The sequence below is a fragment of the Hyperolius riggenbachi genome, chromosome 6 (assembly GCF_040937935.1).
Source record: "Hyperolius riggenbachi isolate aHypRig1 chromosome 6, aHypRig1.pri, whole genome shotgun sequence".
NCBI classification, from domain to species: Eukaryota; Metazoa; Chordata; class Amphibia; order Anura; family Hyperoliidae; genus Hyperolius; species Hyperolius riggenbachi.
This window is the reverse complement of record NC_090651.1, coordinates 204644717-204671142: the sequence shown is the minus strand read 5'-3', so window position 1 is coordinate 204671142 and position 26426 is coordinate 204644717. Positions and strand designations below refer to the sequence as shown.

At 44.8% G+C, this 26426-nt stretch overlaps 1 protein-coding gene across 2 annotated transcripts in view; it reads right to left on the bottom strand.

Annotated features, from left to right (window-relative positions):
• The window catches only part of LOC137522634 (CMP-N-acetylneuraminate-beta-galactosamide-alpha-2,3-sialyltransferase 4-like), a 216393-nt gene that overhangs the window by 187502 nt on the left and 2465 nt on the right, over nucleotides 1–26426 (bottom strand). For both annotated transcript variants that reach the window (XM_068242716.1, XM_068242715.1), the window contains exon 2: nucleotides 1247–1343. In XM_068242716.1, the coding sequence (XP_068098817.1) occupies nucleotides 1247–1343 (97 nt within the window). The remainder of the gene's footprint in view (nucleotides 1–1246; nucleotides 1344–26426) is intronic.

Genomic DNA, 26426 nt, shown 5'->3' with positions numbered 1-26426 from the left:
AGCCTAAGCGCTGCCAATTCCTTCACGATCCTATATCATGTTGCTTTACATTTTTTTCTTTCCCTACTAAAACTACTTACTTACATCCATGTAATGCTATCAACAGAAACACGTCACACTCCTCTGAATAGGTATCAGTTAAGTGGGCCAGGGTAGGAACTGAAGTGCCATCGATAAGATCTTTGTAACCAAGTATGTATGCGGCTGTAGTCTGAAGGGAACTTACTCTATCCCCACCACCATTTGACCAAATATTTACTGTCCTGTTCAATCTATAGTTTCTTCTAATCAGACAAGTGAAGGTGGCAGAAGTCTGTACTTACGGTTTGACAGATGGCATTTTTATATGCGCAGCCCTGCCCTGTTCTCCACCTGTGGACATTAGCGCTGTCCCTGGTGGATAGGTTTGTCTTGCTGACAATATCAGAAGGAAGGTAAACATATTAAAAATGCCTTAAATTAAGTTGTAGTGAAAGGTTGTAACCAAGCTTAAGGCTTCTGCTTTTTGGGCTTGATATTGGTAATGCCTTAGATTCTGTGTCTTGTAGTTATCTTTGACCCTACAGAGTTTTAGCATACTCAGGGGCAAAGGCATATCTGGGTAATATGGCACCTATGGCAAACAATAAAATTGCCCCCTGCCCCCCCCCCCCCTCTAAAAAGAAAAAAAAAAAAAACCTGGGTGATTTGCTGGGCTGGGGGCTTTTTTGCTGTGGGCTTTGCAGGGCAGGGGGCTTTGTTTTGCAGGGTTGGGGTCTTTGCTTTGCAGGGCTCGGTGTTTTACAGGGCACTTTTCTGGGCTGGGTGCCAGTGGAGTGCCTACCACAGGGCTGAAGGTGCTCACAGCCTCGGGTGTAGCCATAGTTAGGGGTGCCGCTCTGGTGCTCAGTCACTGTGTTCTTCCACCTGGGACATGAATGGTATGTTTACCTTTATGATCTTCGCTAAGACACTTGACATGGCTATGTAGTTTGTGAAGCGTTACTGTAGATATCAGTGCTGTTTATATACAGTAAATAATCATCAACTACTTACGTTGCCTCAGTTAATTCGGTCTTGCATTTATAGGGGCTGAATCTGTTAAATAACCCCAACCAGATGCCACTCTTCAGATTCCTGTATGCAACTTTTGTTTTTCTTTGCCCTCTTTCTCTTCTACCCTTATGGTATGTTCTTAAGTAGGATATTTTTATTATAATTCACTCTGTGGGTTTGCCAATCGCTGTAAAACATTTTTATATCTTACCTTAAGATGAATCCTTTCTGATAGCTTTCTATGGCTTTGTGATATACAGCTCCACAGCATATGGCCAAGATTACCAGTGCTGCCCAGAACTTCCAGCCTGCAATGCCAAATAGAGCTAATCAGAGACATAAACACATGGACATGGTACCAAATGTAACTAAAAAAGGTTACATTTTCCCATTACTGAAGAATAGATCTCTGAAAAATATTTTTGACTGATGCTTTTAGGTTTTGTGCCATATTTTTTTTTCCTGGATACATTGGGCTTTTGGTGTGTGTTAATTTTGTTTAGTAATTACCTTGTTTTCTATGCATTTTAAAATGGAAAATAAGGAAAAAAATTGAAGGGAAAAAAAAAAAACGCTCTCCATTTACATCCATTACAGCTTTACAACAGTGCTAAACGTTAAACCCACAAATTGTAGTTGCTTATCTATCCTGGTTCTTACAACATTTAGATTATGTTGCTAGTACAATTTATGGTGACAATATTGTATTTAGAAAAATAATAATATTTGCAAAAATAATAATATACCCTTATGGCAGTTATGGCATACAGATTTAAAAAAACAAATTCCTAAGGAAACAATATAGGATTTTACTTTTATATTCAATCACTTTGTTTTCATTTTACAAGTTTTAAAAAATGACTTTATATGTTGGATTGGGTTTGTCCGTCCCTAACTATTTTTTAATGTGACGTGGGTCCAAGCTTTAACCTCCCTGGCGTTCTGGACGAGCTGAGCTCGTCCAGTGACGCCGGAGGGCACTGCTCAGGCCCTGGTGGGCCGATTTGAATAATTTTTTTTTCAAACACGCAGCTAGCAAAACACGCAGCTAGCACTTTGCTAGCTGCGTGTTTCTCCTATCGCTGCCGCTCGCCGCCGATCCGCCGCGCAATGGGGGCCCCCGAGACCCCATGCGCAGCATGGCCAATCAGTGCCAGGCAGCTGGTCGGTGACGTCATTCCGTTCATCGCCATGGAGATGGGGGAAGCCCTGAAGGAAATCCCGTTCAGAACGGGATTTCCTGATGGGCATGATCACCGGCGGCGATCGGAAGGGTGGGCGGGAATCGGCAGGGAGGGGGTATCATGTAGCTAGCGATAGGCTAGCTACACGATTTAATAAAAAATTAGGTTTCAAAAACCACGCGCGGCCGTGCAGCTGCGTAGAATCAGAACGCCAGAGAGGTTGAGACACACCAAAATGTATTCTACAACTAGTCACAGTTTAAATGTTACCGCATGTGCCACATTAGTAACAAACTGGTGGTGCACTCTCCACAACTACACTGGACATGTACATACATCCAGTTGTCATTAAAGGGGCACTACAGCGAAAAACTGTAAAATGTAAAATATGTGCAAACATATACAAATAAGAAGTACATTTTTCCCAGAGTAAAATGAGCCATAAATTACTTTTCTCCTACGTTGCTGTTACTTACAGTAGGTTATAGAAATCCGACAGAAGTGACAGGTTCTGGACTAGTCCATTTCTTTATAGAGGATTCTCAGGGATATAGCACTTAGTGAAGCACTTAGTGAATGGCAGTTGCTCTGTCCAACTGCCAAAAAACTGTGTAGGGAGCAGGGAAGCTGGCCAGCATCATTGTTTAAATCCTTTTCAGGGAATATCTTAATAAAGAATAAAAGCCTTGCTGAGTGTAATGATCCGCTCAGCTAGCTGCACAGGCAGACAGCTGTTTGACCATTCCTCTAGTCTGTGGGCTGCAGGTCTCTGGAAGAGAGACCTGTCTTTCCTTTGCAAGTTTCTGATCTGCTCTGCTACTGAGGAATTTGTATACATTGGTTATGCAAATCACCTAGCTGCCTCCTTTGTAGGCTGGCAGTATAAAAGCCATGTTTTCCCAGAGTCCTTTGCTGGTCATCCTTCATGGTTTGTTGAAACACTCCTAGAGTGTCAGCTGTGCTATTGCTTGATAAAGTTATCTTAGAGTAATTCTTGGGACTGCACTAGGCAGCTTCCCTAGTGCAGTTAGGTTGCTATCTGTTTTGTCTGTATTGCCTCTCTGTTGCGATTGTCCTGTCGCCAACAGTGGTTGTCAGGAAATCGTTCTGTCTGGGGTGCTAACCAGAGCAGCGGTTGTTACTGGTAGTCCATTCCGTTCATCTGTCTTGCTTGGATCGCATTAGCCTCTAGCGGTAGTGGCTGTGGATCCTTCTGATCTGCTTTCTTGTCTCTGTATCCGGATCGCACTCGCCCTGGCGGAAAGAGCAGTGGATCTTTCCTTTCATATTCCTGTTTTCTGCTTGTCTGTCTTGTCTGATACGAATGCTTGCTGTAGGCTCAGTGAGGTAACAGTTTAGCAAGCGTCCACGTTCTCTCTTTTCGTGTTTGACTGTCATTGGTCAGTCAGGGTGGCGTGCTGGTCTCTGTTGCGCTTTTCGTGCGGAGACCGCACCGAAAATGCGTTTGCTGTTGCGAATGAGTGCAGTGTTCGCGTTTAGCTAGTGTTTGTTGTTTTCATTATCTTCTTATTGTTATTTGCTGTGCCTTTGCTATTCTCGTGTTTTGTTCTGTTCTGTCTTTCTGTCTTTTTTGGCAAACGCATCTCCTGCGATTGCGTTCTGGCTTTTGTTTCTGCTGATGTGTGTTCACCGTCGCTGGAGGGCGACTAGATTGGTGGACACACATTCATCCTGTTTCTTTGCTCTTTCTCTTTAAGGGCTGTTCAGCCCTGTATTGCTTTAGATCTGTACAATTCCCATCTGGCATCTGTGGCCGTGCAGAGGCGGTGCTCGTCTGCACTCCACAGCGCCATCTGCCAGTGGGAATTGCCCTCTGCTGGTGCATTGCACCTCGCCTGGGTTCACCTAATTATACGCTTGTGGAGGGTTTTCGCTGTGTCAGTGCGCATCTTGTGCGCTGACCGCGAAAACGATTCCACAAACGTTACACTGAAAATCCCCTATGAAGAAAAGGACTAGTCCAAAACCTGTCACTTCTGTCAGATTTCTACTGCCTACTGTAAGGGACCGCAACATAGGAGAAAAGTAATTTATGGCTCATTTTACTCTGGAAGAAAACGTACTTATTTGTATAGGTTTGCACATATTTTACAGTTTTCCGCTGTAGTGCCTCTTTAAGTGGTTAAAGGTTAATTGGCCAAGCATTGTAAGGGTTTTTTTTTGTTTGTGCTTTCCCCTCAATCAACTTGGAGATGTAAACGTGCAGGACAGAAATATGCCCATTTTCCCCCCAGGGGTGAATTTAATGGTTTTGAGGTCTTTCAACCAAACTACGCAATTATGTAGGGTTTGAAGAGAGCAGCCAAGCAATAAAATGATTTAAAGTACATCTTAACTGAGGGGCATATGTAGGCTGCCATATTTCTTTCCTGTTAAACCGTACCTGTTTCTTATAGAAAGAATATGCTATTGCACAGTCTTGCAGTATAAAGCGGATTATAAATTTTATTGGCACAAATGCAAAAAAAAAATCAGCACATTTTGTAAAAACTTTATCTGTAAGAACAAGCTCCATGAATTGTAGAAAAAAAAGCTATCATGAGACTGGTATATGATCTGGCTTGACATGGTAAGCAATTAATATTCTGAAAAGCCTGAATTAATTGCTTACCACGTCAAACCAGATCATATACCAGCCTCACGATAGCTTTTTTCTATGATTCGCGGAGATTGTTCTTATGGATAAAAAGTTTTTACAAAATGTGCTGATTTTTTTGAATTTTTGTATTTGCGCCAATACAATTTATATCAAGCTTAATACTGCAAGACTGTGCAATAGCATCTTCTTCTATGGTCCTTTCTATAAGAAACAAGTGTTAAAATTGGGTGTGGTGGATCACTCGCTAAAAGGGCATATATATATATTTTTGGCCCTTTTCTTACAAAAGGGCAAATCCCTGTTAAATATTAACCACTTCAGCACCACAAGGTTTTTTGCTTAAAGAGAATCTGTATTGTTAAAATCGCACAAAAGTAAACATACCAGTGCGTTAGGGGACATCTCCTATTACCCTCTGTCACAATTTCGCCGCTCCTCGCCGCATTAAAAGTGGTTAAAAACAGTTTTAAAAAGTTTGTTTATAAACAAACAAAATGGCCACCAAAACAGGAAGTAGGTTGATGTACAGTATGTCCACACATAGAAAATACATTGATACACAAGCAGGCTGTATACACCCTTCCTTTTGAATCTCGAGAGATCATTTGTGTGTTTCTTTCCCCCTGCAGCTATCTTCCACTGAAGTGTCAGGCTGTTTCTTCCTGCAGAGTGCAGACAGCTCTGCCTGTATGTAATTCCTCAGTATGTGAAAGCCCAGCCAGCTCAGAGGAGGATTTATCCAGCTTGTAAAAGATAAGAGAGAAGAGAGAAGCTGTCCTAATCTAAATAATACACAGGCAGTGTGCAGAGAGGGGCCTGGAGGAGGAGATGCATCACAGAACCACAACACTGAAGAACTTGGCAGCCTTCCAGACACAGGCTGACAAGTCTGACAAGAGAGAGATAAGTTGATTTATTACAGAGATGGTGATAGTAGAACGTGCTGCAGTAAGTCAGGACACATTAGAATAGCTTTTGGAACTTGAAGGATGATAAAAAAACAGGATGTAATATTTGTTACGGAGTCTCTTTAAAAACCAGAGCAATTTTCACATTTCAGCGCTCCTCTCATTCATTCACCAATAACTTTATTGCTACTCATCAGATGTAAATGATCTATATCTTGTTTTTTTGCCACACATTATGCTTTGTGAGGGTGATATATGCTTTTAGTAATTATGTTATCTGTGCATTTTAAAGGGAAAAATGAGAGAAAAAAAGAAAAAATACACTATTTCTCCATTTCCATCCACTATAGTTTTCAAATAAACAATGTTACCATAGGTAAAACCCACACATTGTATTTGCTAATTTGTCCTGGTTATCTCAACATTTAAATAATGTTCCTAGTACAATGTATGGTAATAATATATTAGTTTCTGGTTTGTGTTTTTTGTTTTCTCATTGTACTCTATCAGTAATTAAAAGCCCTTATCTTCATGATTAACAGTAATACACTCATGGCATACATATTTTAAAAGCTAAGTCCCTAGGGTAACTATGTATTCTCTTTTCAATGCTGTCACTTTTGTTTCGTTTTTACAAGTATTTATTTAGGGGTATAGACTACATGAAAATAACAGTTTTATTGCTTTTCATTCAGTTTTCCGGTAAAAAAAAAAAAAAATCACATGACTTAGCCCTCAGTTGTCAAACAACACAAAATCTATTCTCTCACTTGTCACGGTTAAAATGATACCCTATATACATAATCAGATAGCTTATTGGGCATACAGCACACTGTTTACCACAAGTACGCCTATCTACTCCCCTGAGCTTCAGATGAAGTTTTGTGGGGAGTAGATAAGCGTAGCAAGGGATTCAAAGTGGTTAATTAAACAATACCTGTTGTCTGGCATCCTGCTGATCTTTTTGGCTACAGTAGCCTCTGAATGACACACTTGGCACAGTTAGAAACACCTAATTAACGTGCTTGTTGAAGATCTATGGCTAAAATTATTGGAGACAGAGGATCAGCAGAGTCCCCAGGCAATTTGCATTGTTTAACCCTTTCTCTGACAGCCGTTTTGTCCTAAACATGAATATCTACTGCCAAGCATTTTTTTTTAGATATTTTGCACTCATTAGGTGTACTTAGGATTTTTGACAAGAAAACCTACATAAAAAAAAAGGACATCCTATACTATAAAACCCCTGTGTCGCTGCGTCCAGTGTTTGTCCCCGTTATTTGCCTACTGCGCATGTGCGCAGTAATGGACACGGACAGCTGGACGGGACCAGGGAGCGAGGTGGGTGGGCGTGCGGCGAGTGCGCGCATGCGCACTGGCGGGGGTGGCAAAAAAAAAAAAAAAAAAAAAGAGACCTAGAGCCCGTTTTTGAACGGGCTTGGGTCTACTAGTATTATATATTGTTGCTTTTCTGTAACAAATGAAGCTTGAACACAATAAAAATTTTGTACTTTTTCTGGACATAACATTTTTGAGTTAAAGAGTCTCAAGTGAGAATAAATCTCGCTTCAGACCTCAGATAGCAGGAGCACGTGTGCCCCTGCTAAACCGTTGCTATTCCGCGGCTTAACGGGGGTCCCTGATCCCCCAAATCCCCTCCGTAATGCGGGGGAGCGCTTCCTGGTTGGGGCAGGGCTAACAGCCGCAGCCCTGCCCCACGCGCCTCTGTCAGAGCGTATCTCCGCCTCTCCCCCACCCCTCTCAGTCTTCCTTCACTGAGAGGGGCGAAGGAGAGGCGGCGATGCGCCGCTGATAGACATGACTGGAGGCAGGGCTGCAGCCGTTAGCCCTGCCTCCAGGAGCGACCAAGTCTGCGACCAAGTGTCGCAGTGGGGGGTTTGGGGGTGAAGGGACCCCAGTTTAGTGGCGCTATTGCGGCGGTTTAGCAGGGGCACACGTGCCCCTGCTAACTATGAGCTCTGAAGCGAGATTTATTCTCGCTTCAAAGTCTCTTTATCCAACGTTGCTGCACCAATGGGTCAGATGTGCAGGTACCGCCCCTGGAGCCACAAGGAATCTTCAGTAATCACCAAAAGATCCACACCATCAAAGTTCATATTTCTTCATTTTTAACTTTTAAAATGACATCCATTAAAAACAGGTCTGCAAGAGGATGACGCACAGGCGTTTCGACCCTTCTTTTTCAAATCATTGCAGAGTCTGACAAACATCACAGAACACACATCCTTTTTAAAGATATCTGGAGGACCTGATGAAAGACTTCCAATTTGCATATTCATTAGCTGGAATCCACCAATCTGAGATGAAGATAGGAGCAAAAGGGCAAATAAGTGAAAAATCACTAAAGTATATATAGTATACAAATGGGCAGTCTCAATATGCAGCCATCAAATCCAGATAAAAAAAACAAAAGAGCCACTGGAGAACATCATTGCAGACCGTCCAAATTATATCAACTTTGGTGCGGAGGGAGGAGACTAACATGTCATGGGCTGCCCTGCCAATCCAAACAAAGAGCGACAACGTCCGCGTCAAAACCAGGCTGATGCGTAAAAAAGCTGCGCGTGATGCAGCCAATCGCCATCCTGCCGACAACGTCCGCCAAAGGACTAGATGCATACAACCCGCACAAAAGTACGCGTGGATGCGTCCAATCACAAACGCGCCTACAACAGCCGCATAAAAGCAGATACGCTGACCAATAGAAAATTGCCTACAACGGCCGCAAAACGACTATCCACATAGCCATGCATAAAAACGTGCACCTAAATAGTAAAAAAACAAGATTATGTAGGGCCCCACATGAACTGGCCACTCCTCTCACACAAACATGAAAGAAAGAATTTAGTTTGCCTGAATCCCCACATCAGCATCACATAAATATCCATCATATCAACCAGAAAAACCTCTTTAACCTCCCCGGCGTTCAATTGTTGCGGACTTTCGTAGGGCTATTTTTTTTTTTTTTAAAAACTGGTTTTAAATCATGTAGCTAGCACTAGGCTAGCTACATGTGTCCCCCGAACGCCCCAGTGCTGTGTCCCTCCCCCGATCGCTGCCGGCTATATTTACCGCTCCGGGATCCCGCGAGAGCCATAACTTCTTTCAGCTTCGGTCGTCGCTATGGCGACGATCGGACAGGACGTCATCGACGTTATGACGTCTTGCGCAATCCCAATCCTTGCCATAGCGACACCTGGTGGTGACGGAAGAGGCTGCGCCAGAGTGGGCTCCGGGGGGGGGGGGGGGGAGGTACGTATAATCCCGCCGATCACGGCGATTGGGGGGAGTGGTGGCAATCGGGCAACCAAGTGCTAGCTGCATGATGTACAAAAAGTTTTTTTTTTTTATTTAAATCTTCCTGGGCCCAGAGCCGGGACAAGGTCCTCCAGCACCCAAGGCTGAGTCACCAAAGTGTGCCCCTCCATCCCTGCCACCCCAGCCGCCACACACTGATTGCTATTAGACTAAGAGGCGCCACAGGGCCCACAACCTCCCCAACACCTTAATATCTAGTTATCTGGCTTGCAGTCACTGCCATGTATCCCCTTTTCTTATTTCTTTCTGCTTCAAACACAATTAGGAATGACAGCTGAATGAATTCTGCGCCCCCTCCTACACTGCTCCCTGAGGCTGGAGCCTCTCCAGCCTATGCCTCGGCCCGGCCCTGCCTGGGCCATGCTATCCACTCTGGCAGTAATGGACGAGCTGAGCTCAGGAGGTTAAACGATTAGTTTACAGATATATTCATGATTTAAACCCTTGGGTTCTAAACTGTCAAGTTTTTTTATCCCAAAATATTCCCTTCTGAGCAATTCTTTTAATCTGTCCCCACCCTCGGTGGCACCCCTCCTGAAACCTGCGCTCTCAACTATGCTACACTATGTCCAAACGTACAGAAATGCCCCAAAACTGCTAACTCTAAATGCCTTGTCCTAATGCTAGACTTGTGTGAGACCATTCTATCCGAGGCACTGGATCATTTGACCAATGTACCCAGTGTCGCAGGGACATTTAAAAAAATAAACCACATATTTCAATTCACATGTATAAATATCCATTGATGTTAAATGTGGTTCCCCTGCTCGAATGTGTAAATGAATCCCCTTTTATAATAAGACTACACAAGTGACATTCCAGACATGGTTAAATTCCCCTGCTGGTAATCACATGTCAATTTCCGAGCCAATGTCTCCTTTCACTTATCTATCTCTCAGAGAGGGCACTCTCCTAAAAGATAGGGGGTGTTAGCATACAAGGAATGTATTGTATATGCAACAACTACTGTATGACTAGTATATTGCATGGCCACTGGATGGCAGTGTTTTATGTGTGTTCCTGTTCTTGCTGTGCAATCGTGATAAAAATAAAAAGGTTCTGTGCTTGTTGGTTCCAGAGCAGAGTTCAGTGAAACGACAGAGACTTGTCCGTCTGTCCTTTGTGTAGCCTCAGAAGTTTTATCCATCAGGTTATGGGCCCAGGTCATGCTACAGAAATCCAGCACATGCTACAGAAGCCCAGGATATAACCAGATACAGCAAGCTACAGCAATTGAGTGCAGGAGACAGCACTAGAAAAAGACACAGCAGAAATGGCTGCCAGCATCCCTTCAGCAAAGTTCTCCATCGCAAATCTATCAAATCAGAACTACCAGTCCTGGAAATTCAAGATGAAAATGCTGCTTAGAAGAGAAGATACGTGGAAATGTATATATAAACCCAGACCTGCACAGCCCACGGAGGAGTGGTTAGACAGAGATCAGAAAGCTCAGAGCTCAATCTCTCTATGCATAGATGATGATCAAATCAAACATATGTAACTAAGACTGCTAAAGATATGTGGGAAGGAGTATAGAAAGTGCATCAGAGAGCTCATCTCAGCAATAAACTGTATTTCATCAGAAAGCTTCATCAGACCAAGCTACAGAAAGACCAGGAAATGCAGGACTATATAAGACAGACCTTAGAAATGGTGGAGAGACAGAGGGATTGCAGAAGATATAAAAGACTTTCATGTGGCAGCATTATTTTTAAGTGGACTTCCTGAAAAGTTATGAGACACTAGATGCACGTCCAGATGATGAACCAACGTCCAGATGATGAACGAACACTGAATATGTAAAAGGCAAGCTTGAGGATGAATACAAGCGTAAAGCAGAAAGTATGAGTCATGCAAGTGTGTTCAGAGACTGCTTTAAAGGTAAAGTACAAAAGTAATGTGCAGCTGGAAAAACAGGAATGCTTTGTATGCAAAAAAAAACAACAAAAAAAAAACCCAGGAGTGGATTGCAACAAGCCAAGAATGTCACAGAAACAAAGGAGTTTGCATTTGGATCCAAAAATGGTGTCACCTCGGTGCAAGCATGGTGTGTGGACTCAGATGCTACTAGTCACATGACAAATGACAGACATTTCTTCACTCAGCTTGATAAAAGCAAAACCGAAAGGATAACTACAACGAATGGACAATTCACGAATTCAGTGGTAATAGGAGATGGCTTTCTATACTGTCCTATCTGTCCACATATCACTAGAAAGATCCATATGAGAAATGTTCTGTATGTGCCAGACCTTGACAGCAATCTTTTGTCAGTAAAGAAGCTCACTGACCAAGGCAATGTAGTCACATTTCAGGGTGACAGTTGTGTCATCACAAAAGGGGATCGCTTGCAAAGGCTAAAATCACAGATGAACTATATCGGCTGAACTGCAGTGAAATTATTAAAACAGCCAAGAGAATAAGCATTCAGACCTCATCCACACGTGGCACAGATGCCTCGGGCACAGAAGTCCTCCTGATATAATAAAGAAAATAGTTAAGAATAACTATGAAAGTGGTATTAAGATCAATCTATGTGATCAAACGGTGATCTGCACCAGCTGTATTAAAGGAAAAATGACTAGGAAACTTTTTCCCAAGCAGACCAGCAGCAAAGCTCAGAAAACTCTGGACTTGATTCATTCAGATCTTTGTGGTCCAATGAGAACTTTAGCTCCAGGAAAGAAAAAGTACTTCCTGACTTTCATTGATGATTACTCCAAATACACTACAGTTTTTCTACTTCACAATAAGGAAGAAGTGCCAGGGAAATTAGAAGAGTATCTCGCTCAAGAAAGTAATACATTTTTGCAGGATGCCCAAAGTACTACAGACATGGCTCAGAATATACAAGTAGTAAAAACACAAGCCATTCTCAGGAAACATGGAATTTTGTTCCAGACAATTGTTCCATATAATTCAAAGCAAAATGGAGTTGCAGAGAGAATGAACGGCACGCTGGGCAAGAGTGCAAGGAGCATGCTCTTTGATGCTGATATGTCAACCACATACTGGGGAGAAGCTATCATGATGGCATGTTACCTTCAAAATAGTTTGCCAGTAAAAGCAACAACAAAAACTCCATATGAACTGTGGAACAAAAAGAAACCAGATTTAGGACATCAAAATTTTTGGAAGTAAAGCCTATGTACACATTCCAAAAGAAAAAACGTACAAAATGGGATGCGTGTGCAGAAGAAGGAATACTTGTGGGGTTCAGTGAATCACAAAGAGGATACAGAATTTTACATAAAGACACAAATAAGATAACAGTCAGCAGAAGTGTGATTATTGATGAAAGTTATATGCGTTTAACCACTTAAGCCCTCGGTCGTTTTCACTTTATGCATCCGAGCAATGTTTACCTCCCATTCATTAGCCTATAAACTTTATCACTACTTATCACAATGAACTGATCTAGATCTTGTTTTTTCCACCACCAATTAGGCTTTCTTTTGGTGGTACATTTTGCTAAGAGCTACCTTACTGTAAATACATTTTAACAGTAAGAATAAGACAAAAACTGAAAAAATTCATTATTTCTCAGTTTTCAGCCATTATAGTTTTAAAATAATACATGCCTCCATAATTAAAACCCACGTATTGTATTTGCCCATTTGTCCCGGTTATGTCACCATTTAAATTATGTCCCTATCACAATGTATAGCGACAATATTTTATTTGGAAATAAAAGAGCATTTTTTCCGTTTTGCATCCATCACTATTTACAAGCTTATAAAAAAAAAAAATATTGAAATATTTCATCTTTAGATATTTAAAAAAAGTTTAGACCCTTCAGGAAATTTGTGTTTTTTTTTTATTGTAATTTTTTTTTTTTTAAATTAAACATTTTATGTGGGTATTTTTGGGAGGGTAGGATGTAAATCGTATGTTTGGGGTAAATATATGTGTATTTTTATTTTATTTTTTTTACATTTAATTGTAGTTTTCCTTTTTAGCCACAAGATGGCAACCTGGAGTTTCTTTACATGACGTCACTCTAAACGTACAATGTACGCTTAGAGGGACATAGGAGTCAGAAAAAGCGAAGCTTCCGAGAGAAGCTGTTGCTTTTTCTGCGGGGGAGAGGAATCAATGAATCTGGCCATGGTGCCCGATCACAGATTCCTGAGCTAACGAACTGCGGGCTGGGAGCACACGTGCACGATCGGCCGTGGGAGCGCACATGTCCTCCTTGACGTAGAACTACGTCAAGGAGGACAAAGTGGTTAAAGTTTAAACAGCCAACTCAAACTATTCAAACTGGGGAAGATTCAACATCTGTCAGAAAACAAGGAATATGACACAGAAATAGAAATTATTACAGAAAAAAAAAAAAACTGAACCGGAGATGCCTTCGATCAGAAGATCAACCAGAACCAAGAAAAGGTGTTCCAGCTGAATGTCTATCTTATATAGCCCACAGAGCCGTTGAAACTGAACTTGGTTCATGGAAAGAAATGCAGGAACTGTCAATGCATGTGAAGCAAATATGGAATAAAGCTGCTGATGAGGAGATGACATCACTCAATGATCTCCAGACATGGACTCTTTCAGAGCTACCTCAAGGTAAACATGCCATAGGATGTAAATGGGTTTTTAAAATCAATTCAGTAGGAAAAATCTGTCGGTACAAGGCAAGGCTGGTTGCTAAAGGTTACTCACAGAAGTTCGGTGAGGACTATGATGCTACTTTTGCGCCAGTTGCTAGACAAAGTACTTTCAGAACACTTATGACAGTGGCTGCCATGCGTAAAATGATTGCGAAACATCACGATATAAAGACAGCTTTTCTTAATGGTGATATTGAAGAAGACATTTACATGTCTCAGCCAGAAGGATATGTGAAAAAGGGCCAAAAGGACCTTGTCTGCAAGTGGCAAATATCTCTTTATGGCTTTAAACAATCAGCTCGAGCATGGAATTCAAAAATTAATCAAGTTCTATTAAGTGAAGGATTTACAAAAAGCAAGGCTGATCCGTGCCTATTTGCCAAACAAATAGACACTGAATGGAAGTATCTATTAGTTTATGTTGATGACCTGATCATTGCTCACAAAAACAACAATGAAATTGGAAAATTAACAGGAGTAATCAACAAGCATTTTGAAACTAAAGACCTAGGAGAAATGACATATCTTGGAATTGGCATCCAGCGTGAGAAAGATAGAAGCTTCCTGTTAAACCAAAGTGCAAAAATTGATTCTATTCTTCATGACAGAGGCCAAAGGAACAAGCACGCCTATGGATACAGCCTATCCAAAGGTAGAAGGAGAAGATGATCTTCTAACATCTAATGAACAGTACAGACAAGCAGTGGGGACACTTCTTTACATTGCAACCACTACACGTCCAGACATTGCAGCTGCCATGTCTCTTCTTTGTAGACGAGTTGATAAACCACGTGAAAGAGACTGGAATGCAATTAAGAGTTATGAGATATCTGAAACAGACAAAAGACTTAAGTTTGAAACTGTCAGCGAGTTGTGACTTAAACCTCATGGGATATGTGGACTCCGATTGGGCAGGTGACCACAACACATGCAAGTCCACCAGTGGTTACTTATTAAAATTGGGAAACAGTCCTATATCTTAGTCCAGTAAGAAACAGATGTCAGTGGCACGGTCTTCTACAGAAGCTGAATACATATACATATGCCAGTCAAGAAGTTGTGTGGTTACAGCAATTACTCAAGGATCTTGGAGAAGCAACATCAGAATTTACCGTCTTATTTGAGGATAATAAGGCTTGCAACAAGTGAGAAGATTAGTGCAAGAACCAAGCACGTTGACGTCAGACATCATTACATTCATGACCTAGTTGATCAAAAATGGATTGTACTTCTGTACTGTGAATCAGAAAAAAAAATGATTGCTGATGCTTTGACAAAGCCACTTGCTAAAAAAAGATTTGAGGATCTTAGATCAGAAATGGGACTGACATAGATAGTAGTTGTTGAGTAGGGGTGTTAGCATACAAGGAATGTATTGTATATGCAACAACTACTGTATGACTAGTATATTGCATGACCACTAGATGGCAGTGTTACTTTTATCTGTTCTTGCTGTGTCATTGTGATAAAATTGGTTCCAGAGCAGAGTTCAGTGAAACGACAGAGACTTGTCTGCCTGTCCTTTGTGTAGCCTCACAAGATTTATCCATCAAGGGGGTCGTGCATGGAATTAACCTATGATCGGGAGCCTCTGTTTAATTAGTCAGCAATCAAGAGAAGACTTCAGAGTGAAAACAGAGGGTTCACCACAAGATGTAAACCATTGGTGAGCGTCAAAAACAGGATGGCCAGGTTAGAGTTTGCCAAACAACATCTAAAAAATCCTTCACAGTTCTGGAACATCCTCCTATGGACAGAGGAGACCAAGGTCAACTTGTACCAGAGTGATGGGAATAGAAGAGTATGGAGAAGGAAAGGAACTTCTCATGATCCTAAGCATACCACCTCATCAGTAAAGCATGGTGGTGGTAGTGTCACTGGTTCTCTTGTATTTATTGATGATGTGACCGCTGACAAAAGCAGCAGGATGAATTCAGAAGTGTTTCAGGCAATATCTGCTCATATTCATCCACATGCTTCAGAACTCATAAGAAGGCACTTCACAGTGCAGATGGACAATGACCCAAAGCATGCCATACTGTACTGCAAAAGCAGCCAAAGAGTTTTTAAAGGGAAAGAAGTAGAATGTTATGCAATTGCCAAGTCATTCACCTGACCTGAATCCGATTGAGCAAGCATTTCACTTGCTGAAGACAAAACTGAAGGGAAAATCCCCCAAGAACAAGCAGGAACTGAAGACAGTTGCAGTAGAGGCCTGGCAGAGCATCACCAGGGATGAAACCCAGCGTCTGGTAATGTCTATGCGCTCCAGACTTCAGGCTGTAATAAAAAGGATTTGCAACCAAGTATTAAAAAGTGAAAGTTTGATTGAGGACTATTCTGTCCCATTACTTTTGCTCCCTTAATGAGGCACGTATGCAAGCTGTTGTAATTCCTACACCGTCCACCTGATTTGGATGTAAATACCCTCAAATTAAAGCTGACAGTCTGCAGTTAGGCTACTTGCACACCAAGACGTTGCGTTAGGTGCTACGTTAAGGTCGCATAACGTGCACCTAACGCAACGTATGGTGGTGCGGGAGAGGACGGTAGAGTGAGCCGAGTTAGGCGGCTCTATCCGTATAAGGTCTCCCAGAGTGGCGCTGATTGGCCGGCGGGACCACGTGATGCGGAGCGAGACACTCCGCATCACGTGGTCCCGCAGGCCAATCAGCGGCCGCCAGTGCAGTGAATATTAAGTAGCCATGTGCGCAGCTACTGTAGCTGCATCTCCCCGCCTCCTCTCCGCCCCCCCCCCCACTGAGCACGTGCAAACAGTCTAACGTGCAGCGTTACATGTAACGCAACGTGGGCTGTGTGAACAGCCCACTTGTGTTACATTGCTGTGCGTTGGCGGAGCGTTACAGGCGCACTAACGTGCGCCTGTAACGTCTTAGTGTGTAAGCAGCCTTAAAGTAAGTCATGTTCATTTCATTTCACTGTGGTAGTGTATGGAGCCAAAAATGTTAGAATTGTGTCAATATACCAATATTAATGGACCTGACTGTAGGTGCCCCCAGTATACAACACTAGGTATAGGTGCCCCAAATATAGGTAGCCAGATATAGATGCAGCCAGTATAGGTAGCCTGGCATAGGTGCTGCATGTACAGATAGCCAGATAGATGCAGCCAGTATAGGAAGCCAGGAATAGATTCCCCCTGTACAGGTAGCCAGGTTAGGTGCAGCCAGTATAGGTAGCCAGGTATAGGTGCCACCACTACAAGTAGCCAGATATAGGTGCAGCCAGTACAGGTAACCAGGAATAGGTGCCGCCAGTACAGGAAGCCAGATATAGGTGCAGCCAGTATAGATACTAGCCAGATACAGGTGACACTGCGGGGAGGGGGGCAGACTAGTGATGGGCCGAACCTCCGATTTTAGGTTCGCAAACTTCCGCGGAAGGTTCGGTTCGCGGAAAAGTTCACGAACCGTAATAGACTTCAATGGGGAGGCGAACTTTAAAAAATAGAAAAAATTATGCTGGCCCCAAAAGTGATGGAAAAGATGTTTCAAGGAGTCTAACACCTGGAGGGGGGCATGGCAGAGTGGGATACACGCCAAAAGTCCCGGGGAAAAATCTGGATGTGACGCAAAACAGCGTTTTAAGGGCAGAAATCACATTGAATGCTAAATTGCAGGCCTAACATGCTTTAAAACATCTTGCATGTGTATACATCAATCAGGTAGTGTAATTAGAGTACTGCTTCACACTGACGCACCAAACTGTGTAACGCACCGCAAGTTACCCGCGGTTTGTGTAGTGACGGCCATGCTGGACTACTGCGCAACATGGCGAGATTGCTCTTCCTCACTCAGTGATGTCAGGTAATGTGTGACTGCCTTCTCAACTTTCCATGGCATTGTTAAAAAGCTTACGTTTTGTTTTTAAATTACATTTTCTACTTGCTGTGTACTTGTTCAGTACCGCTACAATGAGAATCCTATGGAGGCGGGCAAGTCTGGCATTGTGACCCCGGGTAATGGCCGGGGAATGAGGGATGGAATCCGGTGTGGAGCCTGAGCAACGGCTACCACTACACATCCAAGGAGGGCAGCAGTCAGGCATGCATGCTCGCCCCGAGGTAGTGACCAAAAATAACAATACAGGAGGACTATCGAGGGCTTGCTGTATTTGAAATGAAGGTACTTTAAATCCTTTAACGAGAACCAGTTATGGCGGGCAAAGATGACACCACATTCCTTTCACGAGAATAATATGGAGGCGGGCAAGTCTGCCATTTGTGACCCCGTCCCCGGGTAATGGCCGGGGAATGAGGGCTGGAATCCGGTGTGGAGCCTGAGCAACGGTTACCACTACACAGGCAAGGAGGGCAGCAGGCAGGCATGCACGCAAGCCCGCCCCGAGGTAGTGACCAAAAACAACAATACAGGACTCAGGAGGACTTTTGAGGCCCTAATTGTAATGAATCAACTTTAAATCCTTTAACGGGAATCCGTTATGGAGGGCAAATCTGCCATTGTTTGTCACCACGGGTAGTGGGCAGGGAATGAAGGTTGGATTCCGGCCCGAAGTGGGAGCCTGCTGAGACCCATGCTGTAGCTGCCCTGACCGTGCTTTGCAGACAGCATCTGTGATCAGATGGACCCTTGACCCAGCGGAAGACAAACCAAGTCGAAAGCATTTGCCAAGAATGTTTTACGGAGGGCAAGTTTTTTGCCTTTTTTTTTTTTAATGGTTTGAAACTGTAGATGGTTGTATTTTTAAATTGTTTTAAAATGTAGATGGTTGTATTGCGTTCCGGAGTTGGAGCCTGAGAAACGGCTACCACCACACATCCAGGCAAGGAGGGCAGCAGGCAGGCATGCACGCCCGCCCCGAGGTAGTGACCAAAAACAACAATATAGGACTCAGGAGGACCTTTTGAGGCCCTAATTGTAATGAATCAACTTTAAATCCTTTAACGGGAATCCGTTATGGAGGGCAAGTCTGATGGTGCCTTCACTGCGATTCACCAGGTTGGTCTCCGGCGAGAATCTGTTATGGAGGTCAAGTCTGCCATTGTGACCACTGACCATGGCTAATGGCGGGGGAACCCTTCCTGGTGTGATTCCGGTCCGGAGTTGTAGCCTAACAAACGGCTCCCACCACACATTATTCTTAAAAACTTGAGGAAAATTTTTCTAACGCCGACTCATCCACAATATGGAAATCTCTACATGAAATTACCAGCTACAGGAAGAAATCTCCTCCCCCCTCACTACATAACCTGCAGCTTGCAGATGAACTGAATACATTTTATTGCAGGTTTGACACTACCAACAAAAGCCAAACACAACAAGTCAATTTGCATCTCTGCCACAGGCAAACTGAACACTCTTCCTGCCAGCCAAGGTCTCCACCCCCTGTGGTGCCTCAGCAACTACACAACACAGGAGGCCAGACACAATCTATTGACCTGTCCCCAGATGCGCATGCTCTAACAATATGCCAATCAGATGTAAATCGACTCTTTAAAAAACAAAACACCAGGAAAGCAATGGGACCAGACGCTGTGTCTGCGAAATGCTTGAATCTCTGTGCCGACCAATTAGCGCCTGTATTTACAGACATATTCAAAGCATCTCTAGAACTCTCAATTGTTCCTGCCTGTTTTAAAAGCGCAACTATTGTACCAATTAAAAAAAAAAAAAAAAAACCTACATGTTTAAATGATTACAGGCCTGTTGCCCTGACATCACTGGTCATGAAAGCATTTGAAAAACTGATAATGACTTATCTGAAATCCATCACAGATCCCCTGCTGGACTCTTTGCAATTTGCCTACAGGCCTAACAGATCCGCAGACGATGCCAGGAACATGTGTATGCATTATGTACTACAGCATTTAGATATCCCAGGAACCTACACCAGGATTTTATTTATAGATTTCAGCTCTGCATTTAATACCATAATTCCATCACTGCTGCACAGCAAGCTTTCCCAGCTACACATACCTGAATCCCTCTGCAAATGGATAACCGACTTCTTAACCGACAGAAGACAGCGTGTTAGACTTGGTAAACTCACATCAAGCTCTCTGACAGTCAGTACTGGTGCACCCCAGGGCTGTGTGCTTTCCCCACTGCTGTACTCACTTTACACCAATGACTGCATCTCCACAGATCCATCTGTTAAGGTTCTGAAGTTTGCAGACGACACAACAGTTGTTGGCCTCATTCAAAACGGGGATGAGTCTGCTACAGGCATGTGGTGGGACAGCTTTCCTCCTGGTGCAGCAGCAACAACTTGGAACTAAATGCTCTCAAAACCATGGAGATGATAATAGACTTTAGGAGATCTCCCCCCCAGCACCTCCCCTTAACCATAAATGGATCCACAATAACCCAAGTAGAGTCATTCAAGTTTCTTGGGTCCACGATCTCAAACGACTTAAAATGGGACAACAACACCGCCACTATTGTCAAGAAAGCACAACAGAGAATGTACCATCTGCGGCAGCTGAAAAAGTTTGGCCTACCTCAAAATCTAATGGTGCAGTTCTACACTGCAATCATCGAATCCACCATAACATCATCCATGACTGTATGGTTCAGCTCCTGCTCAGCATTAGAAAAGGGGAGGCTGCAGCGCATCATCCGATCAGCGGAAAGGATAATTGGCTGTAGCTTACCTTCCCTGCAGGATCTTTACACTAGCAGGTGCAGAAAGAGAGCATCCAAAATTGCCTCTGACCCCTCTCACCCAGCTCACTCCATCTTCCAGCGCATGCCTTCAGGAGTAAGATTCCGGTCAATCGCTACCAAAACCTCTAGACACAGGAACAGTTTTTTTCCTCAAGCGGTAGCCATACTTAATGCTGTACCACGTTAGAGCTGCTAGGACTGAAAGTAATCAGCACAGAACTAAACATGAACAATTCTCACATTGCTTACTGCCACTATACTTATAATGTCCTTAACTTGTAATATTCACACTGTCTGTCCTTGTATTGTTTTTGTTTGTGTTTCTTAAGCAACTGCCAAGACAAATTCCTTGTAGGTGCAAACTTACGGTACTTAGCGAAAATAAATTGATTCTGATAAATTGATTCTGATCCAGGCAAGGAGGGCAGCAGGCAGGCATGCCCGCCTGAGGTAGTGACCAAAAATAACAATACAGGAGGACTATCGAGGGCTTGCTGTATTTGAAATGAATGTACTTTAAGGCTGGTTTCACACCAGGACGTTGCATTTTAGGGAACGTTAAGGTCGCATAACGTGCCCCTAACGCAACACCTGGTGCTCTCTGGTGTGGACGTTGGAGTGAGCCGCGTTGTGCAGCTCACTCTGGTGTCCGTGATGCGTACTCTTGGACGCATGCGGCATCACGTGGTCCCGCCCGGCCAATCGCCGCACAGAGCGGCCGCTCCAGGAAGTAAACACTGCACGTCACTGAGTGCAGTGAATATTAATTAGCCATGTGCCCGGCCGCTCTCCGCTCCTCCCCAACTTTACTGAGCATGTGCAAGCAGTCTAACGCGGCTCTGCCGCGTGTCAAGTACTGCATGCAGTACGTTGTCTTATAGGGCAGCGTTACAATGTAACGCAACGGGGCACTGTGAACAGCCCATTGATTTTTCATTGCTGTGCGGTGGGGTGCGTTACAGGCTGCTCTAACGTGCGCCTGTAATGTCCCACTGTGAAACCAGCCTAAATCCTTTAACGAGAACCAGTTATGGTGGGCAAAGATGACACCACATTCCTTTCACGAGAATCATATGGAGGCGGGCAAGTCTGACATTGTCACCACGGGTAATGGGCGGGGAATGAAGGTTGGATTCTGGCCCGAAGTGGGAGCCTGCTGAGACCCATGCTGTAGCTGCCCTGACCGTGCTTTGCAGACCAGGCATCTGTGATCAGATGGACCCTTGACCCAGCGGAAGACAAACCAAGTCGAAAGCATTTGCCAAGAATGTTTTACGGAGGGCAAGTTTTTTGCCTTTTTTTTTTTTTTTTTTTTTTTTTTTTTTTTAATTGTTTGAAACTGTAGATGGTTGTATTTTTAAATTGTTTGAAACTGTAGATGGTTGTATTTTTCAATTGTTTAAAACTGTATCCATTCACGTGCAAGTTATGCACTGACTGCCAGGTATAATGTGCAGTCACAGATGTAGTGAAAGGTATGCAGTGACTGCAAACAGCAGTTTGTGTAGTGACCGCCAGTGCTGGACTGGTGCGCACCATGACGAGAGTGCAGGTGATGGTGGCTTTTCAGCCCATATGGTCGCCCGGCTGATGTAGCTGAATGACAGAACAGTGACTGTCCAGCTGATCAAATTTGGTCTGACCACAATGAAACAACGACCTTATTATCTTTGGTGTGCCACCCCCACCCGAGACACTCATATAGCCGGCGGTCATTGCTTCATTGTGATACGCAAGCCCCTTCACCGCGGCAAGGTAATGATCACGAAGGGGGATGGGCACATGTACATGCCTTTTGTTTTTTGTTGCAGCCGCCTGCAGTTCAGCCAGAAAAATTAGGCAGGCATGTGCACGCCCCAGAAAAATTAGTATAACGGCCGCTGCTAGCAGCGGCCTTAAAAATTCTGGAATCCGCCTAGAGTCCTGGACCCTGGTGGTGGAGAAGGCAGTCAAGCGGCCTACAGGCAGAGATGCTGTGTGTGGGGACTGACTTAGTCTTCGGTCGTGCAATAGCCCTCAGGGATCCATGCCTCGTTCATTTTGATAAAGGTCAGGTACTGAACACTGTCATGACTTAGGTGACTTCTCTTCTCAGTGACAATGCCTTCAGCTGCACTGAAGGTCCTTTCTGACAGGACGCTTGCGGCAGGGCAAGAGAGAAGTTGTATGGCAAATTGGGACAGCTCTGGCCACAGGTCAAGCATGCGCAACCAGAGCAAGGTTTCATCGTCGCTGCTCGCAGTCGCAGTGTGTACATCCACACTTAAGGCCAGGTAGTTGGCTACCTGCCGGTCCAGGCGTTGGTGGAGGGTGGATCCCGAAGGGCTACTGCGAGGCGTTGGACTAAAGAATGTCCGCATGTCCGACATCACCCCGAGAACGCTGGAGCGTCCTGTCCTTGCCTGCGTGGACTGGTGAGGAGGAGGAATACTGCCAGTGGTACCTTTATTGCGTTGTACTGTCACATCACCCTTAAATGCATTGCAAAGCATCATTGACAGCTTGTTCTGCAAGTGCTGCATCCTTTCCGCCTTGTGTTGAGTTAGTAACAGGTCTGCCACTTTGTGCCTGTACCGATGGTCTAGTAGCGTGGCCACTCAGTACAGGTCTTTTCCCCTTGAGTTTTTTGATACGGGGGTCCCTCAACAGGCTGGACAACATGAAAGAGGCCATCTGCACAAAGTCGGATCCAGATGTACTCTCCATCTCCTCTTGCTCTTCCACAGTGATGTCACACAACTCCTCTTCCTCCCCCCAGCCACGAACAATACCACGGGAATGTGGAGCAGCAGAAGCCCCCTGTGACAGCTGCTGTTGTTCTGCCACTGCCGCCTCTTCCTCCTCCACAGAAACACCTTCCTCATAATCATCCGAGTCTGACTCCTCTCCTTCCCCACACGACTCCTCTTCTTCCTCCTCCTCCTCCGACCCCCCCCCCCCCCCCCCTGTGGTGCCGCAGGTGTTGAGGAAACCTGTGGTTCGGCTGAAAATTGGTCCCACGACTCCTCCTGCCGTAGCTGTTCCTGTTCCCGCTCCTCCACAGCTTCATCCACCACTCTACGCACGGCACGCTCCAGGAAGTAAGCGTAGGGGATCAAGTCGCTGATGGTGCCTTCAGCGCGACTCACCAGGTTGGTCACCTCCTCAAACGGCCGCATGGGCCTGCATGCATTTCGCATCAGTGTCCAGCTGTTGGGCCACAACATCCCCATTTTCCCAGATTGTGTCCTTCTACTGTAGTTGTACAGGTACTAGGTGACTGCTTTCTCCTGGTCTAGCAGGCGAGAGAACATGAGCAGGGTCGAATTCCAGCGAGTCGGGCTATCGCATACCAAGTGTCTCACCGGCAAGTTGTTTTTCCGCTAAATATGTCCGCAAAGCGAGCCATGGCCGTATAAGACCGCTTGAAATGCCCACGCAACTTCCTGGTCTGCTTCAGGATGTCCTCTAAGCCTGGGTACTTTGAGACAAATCTTTGCACGACCAGATTCAGCACGTGCCATGCAGGGTACATGTGTCAGCTTTCCCAAATTCAAAGCGGAAAGGAGATTGCTGCCGTTGTCACACACCACGTTGCCGATCTCCAGCTGGTGCGGGGTCAGCCATTGCTCCACCTGTTTGTTAAAGAGAATCTGTATTGTTAAAATCGCTCAAAAGTAAACATACCAGTGCGTTAGGGGACATCTATTACCCTCTGTCACAATTTTGCCGCTTCTCGCCGCATTAAAAGTGGTTAAAAACAGTTTTAAAAAGTTTGTTTGTAAACAAACAAAATGGCCACCAAAACAGGAAGTAGGTTGATGTACAGTATGTCCACACATAGAAAAATACATCCATACACAAGCAGGCTGTATACAGCATTCCTTTTAAATCTCAAGAGATCATTTGTGTGTTTCTTCCCCCTGTTCTCATGCACTGAAGTTTCAGGCTGCTCTTTTCTTCCTGCAAACAGCTTTGCCCTTGTCTGTAATTCTTCAGTATGTGAAAGCCCAGCCAGCTCAGAGGATGATTTATCCAGCTTGTAAAAGATAAGAGAGAAGAGAAAAGCTGCTCTAATCTAAATAATACACAGGCAGTGTGCAGAGAGGGGGGAGTTCATAGCAGAACCACAACACTGAAGAACTTGGCAGCCTTCCAGACACAGGCGGACAAGTCTGACAGGGAAAAGATATATTGGATTTATTACAGAGACAGTGATAGTATAAAGTGCTGCAGTTAGCCAGAACACATTAGAATAGCTTTTTGAACTTGTAGGATGATAAAAAACAGGATGCAATTTTTGTTTGCTTTAAGAGCAGCCAGTAGAGCTGCTCCAGTGTGACTCTCCGCTTTGAGGCAAGACATGTCTAAAATTGCGTGACACCATCGTACCTGGCATGCAGCGTAGGGTCTGGGGAGATGGGCTGTGTAGCTGGAGAGGAAGAGGAGATGGCAGCACCGCTAGAGTTCAACTGCCACTCAGCCAAGTAGGAGGTTGACAGGGAAGAGGATGTAGCTTGAGGAGAAGGAGAGAAGGTGGCAGGAGGCCTGCCTGCAAGCCGTGGAGGTGTCACAAGTCGGTCCGCTGAACAGCCACGTACTCCCTGCTTGCTGCCATCCGTCACCAGGTTGACCCAATGGGCTGTGTACGTAATGTAGCGGCCCTGCCCGTGCTTGGCAGACCAGGCATCCGTGGTCAGGTGGACCCTTGACCCAACGCTCTTCGCAATAGATGACGCCACTTGCCTCTGAACTGCACGGTACAGTTTGGGTATGGCCTTTCGTGAAAAATAAGTGTGGCCTGGTATCTTCCACTGCGGTGTCCCAATGGCCACAAATTTACGGAAAGCCTCTGACTCCACCAGCTTGTATGGTAATAGCTGGCGAGCTAATAGTTCCGCCACACCAGCTGTCAGACGCCGGGCAAGAGGGTGACTGGCCGAAATTGGCTTCTTCTGCTCAAAGACTTCCTTCACGGACACCTGGCTACTGCTGTGGGCAGAGGAGCAGGAACCGCGCAAGGGAAAAATCGGTGTGAAGGAGGGTGGCTGTGAAGGTTCAAGGGAGAAAGCGGATGAAGACGATGCACCTGAAGGAGGAAGAGGAGAAGGAGGGTGGCTTGTCTTTTGAGGGGTGCTGCTTTTCCTCAGGTGTTCTTCCCATAGCTGTTTGTGCCTTTTCTCCAGGTGCCTTCGTAAGGCACTTGTCCCTACATGAGTGTTGGCCTTTCCACGGCTCAATTTTTGGAGGCAGAGAGAACAGATGGCTTTGCTCCTATCTGAGGCACACACCGTAAAAGATTTCCAAACCGCTGAGCCCCCCTGGGGTGATGGCACTACGGTGGCAGCAGCTGACCTTGAAGGGCATGTTGGCTGGCTGGCCATAGCTGGCGATACATGGCGCCGGACACTGCCCTCAGCTGTTTCTGAGGACGAGCTCCCTCTGCTTCTATCATGGAGTCGTCTCCTCCTACTCCTCTCTGGCTCCCCATCTGAACTGTCCCCCTGGTCATCTCCTCTATTGGGAACATACGTGACATCCGTATAATCATCATCATAATCCTCCTGCCCAGCTTCGCTTTCCTCAGACAACTCCACAACTGCACCAACTTCAGGTGGTTCATCATGCCCCTCACACATTACGTCCATACTATCGCCACCTAACTCAGACGTATGAGGACGTGTACCTGCGCTTTCTTCTTGTTGTTGCAGTAGTGGCTGTGAATCAGTGATTTTACCACCACCACCAAATAACTCCTGCGAAGTGTCAAATGCAGCGGATGTGGTGCTGGTCGTAGCACTGGTGGCTGCGGGAGATTAGGTGTTCTGTGTTAAATACTCAAGCACTTCCTCACAATTTTGGGAAGTGATGGCACGTGCCTTCTTCTGAGCACTGTACTTTGGGCCAGGTCCGCACGAAATCACAGCAACACCACCTCACACAGACCTGCCAGTGCCAGGTGGCCTTCCTCTGGGTCTGCCTCTACCTCTTACTCTACCTGGTTTGTCCATTTTGTCCATCTCGGGGGGAAGCTAGGTATATGCAGTGAAGTGAGTTCACTTAACAGAAAAGGTAGATATGCAGTGAGGTGAGTTCACTCA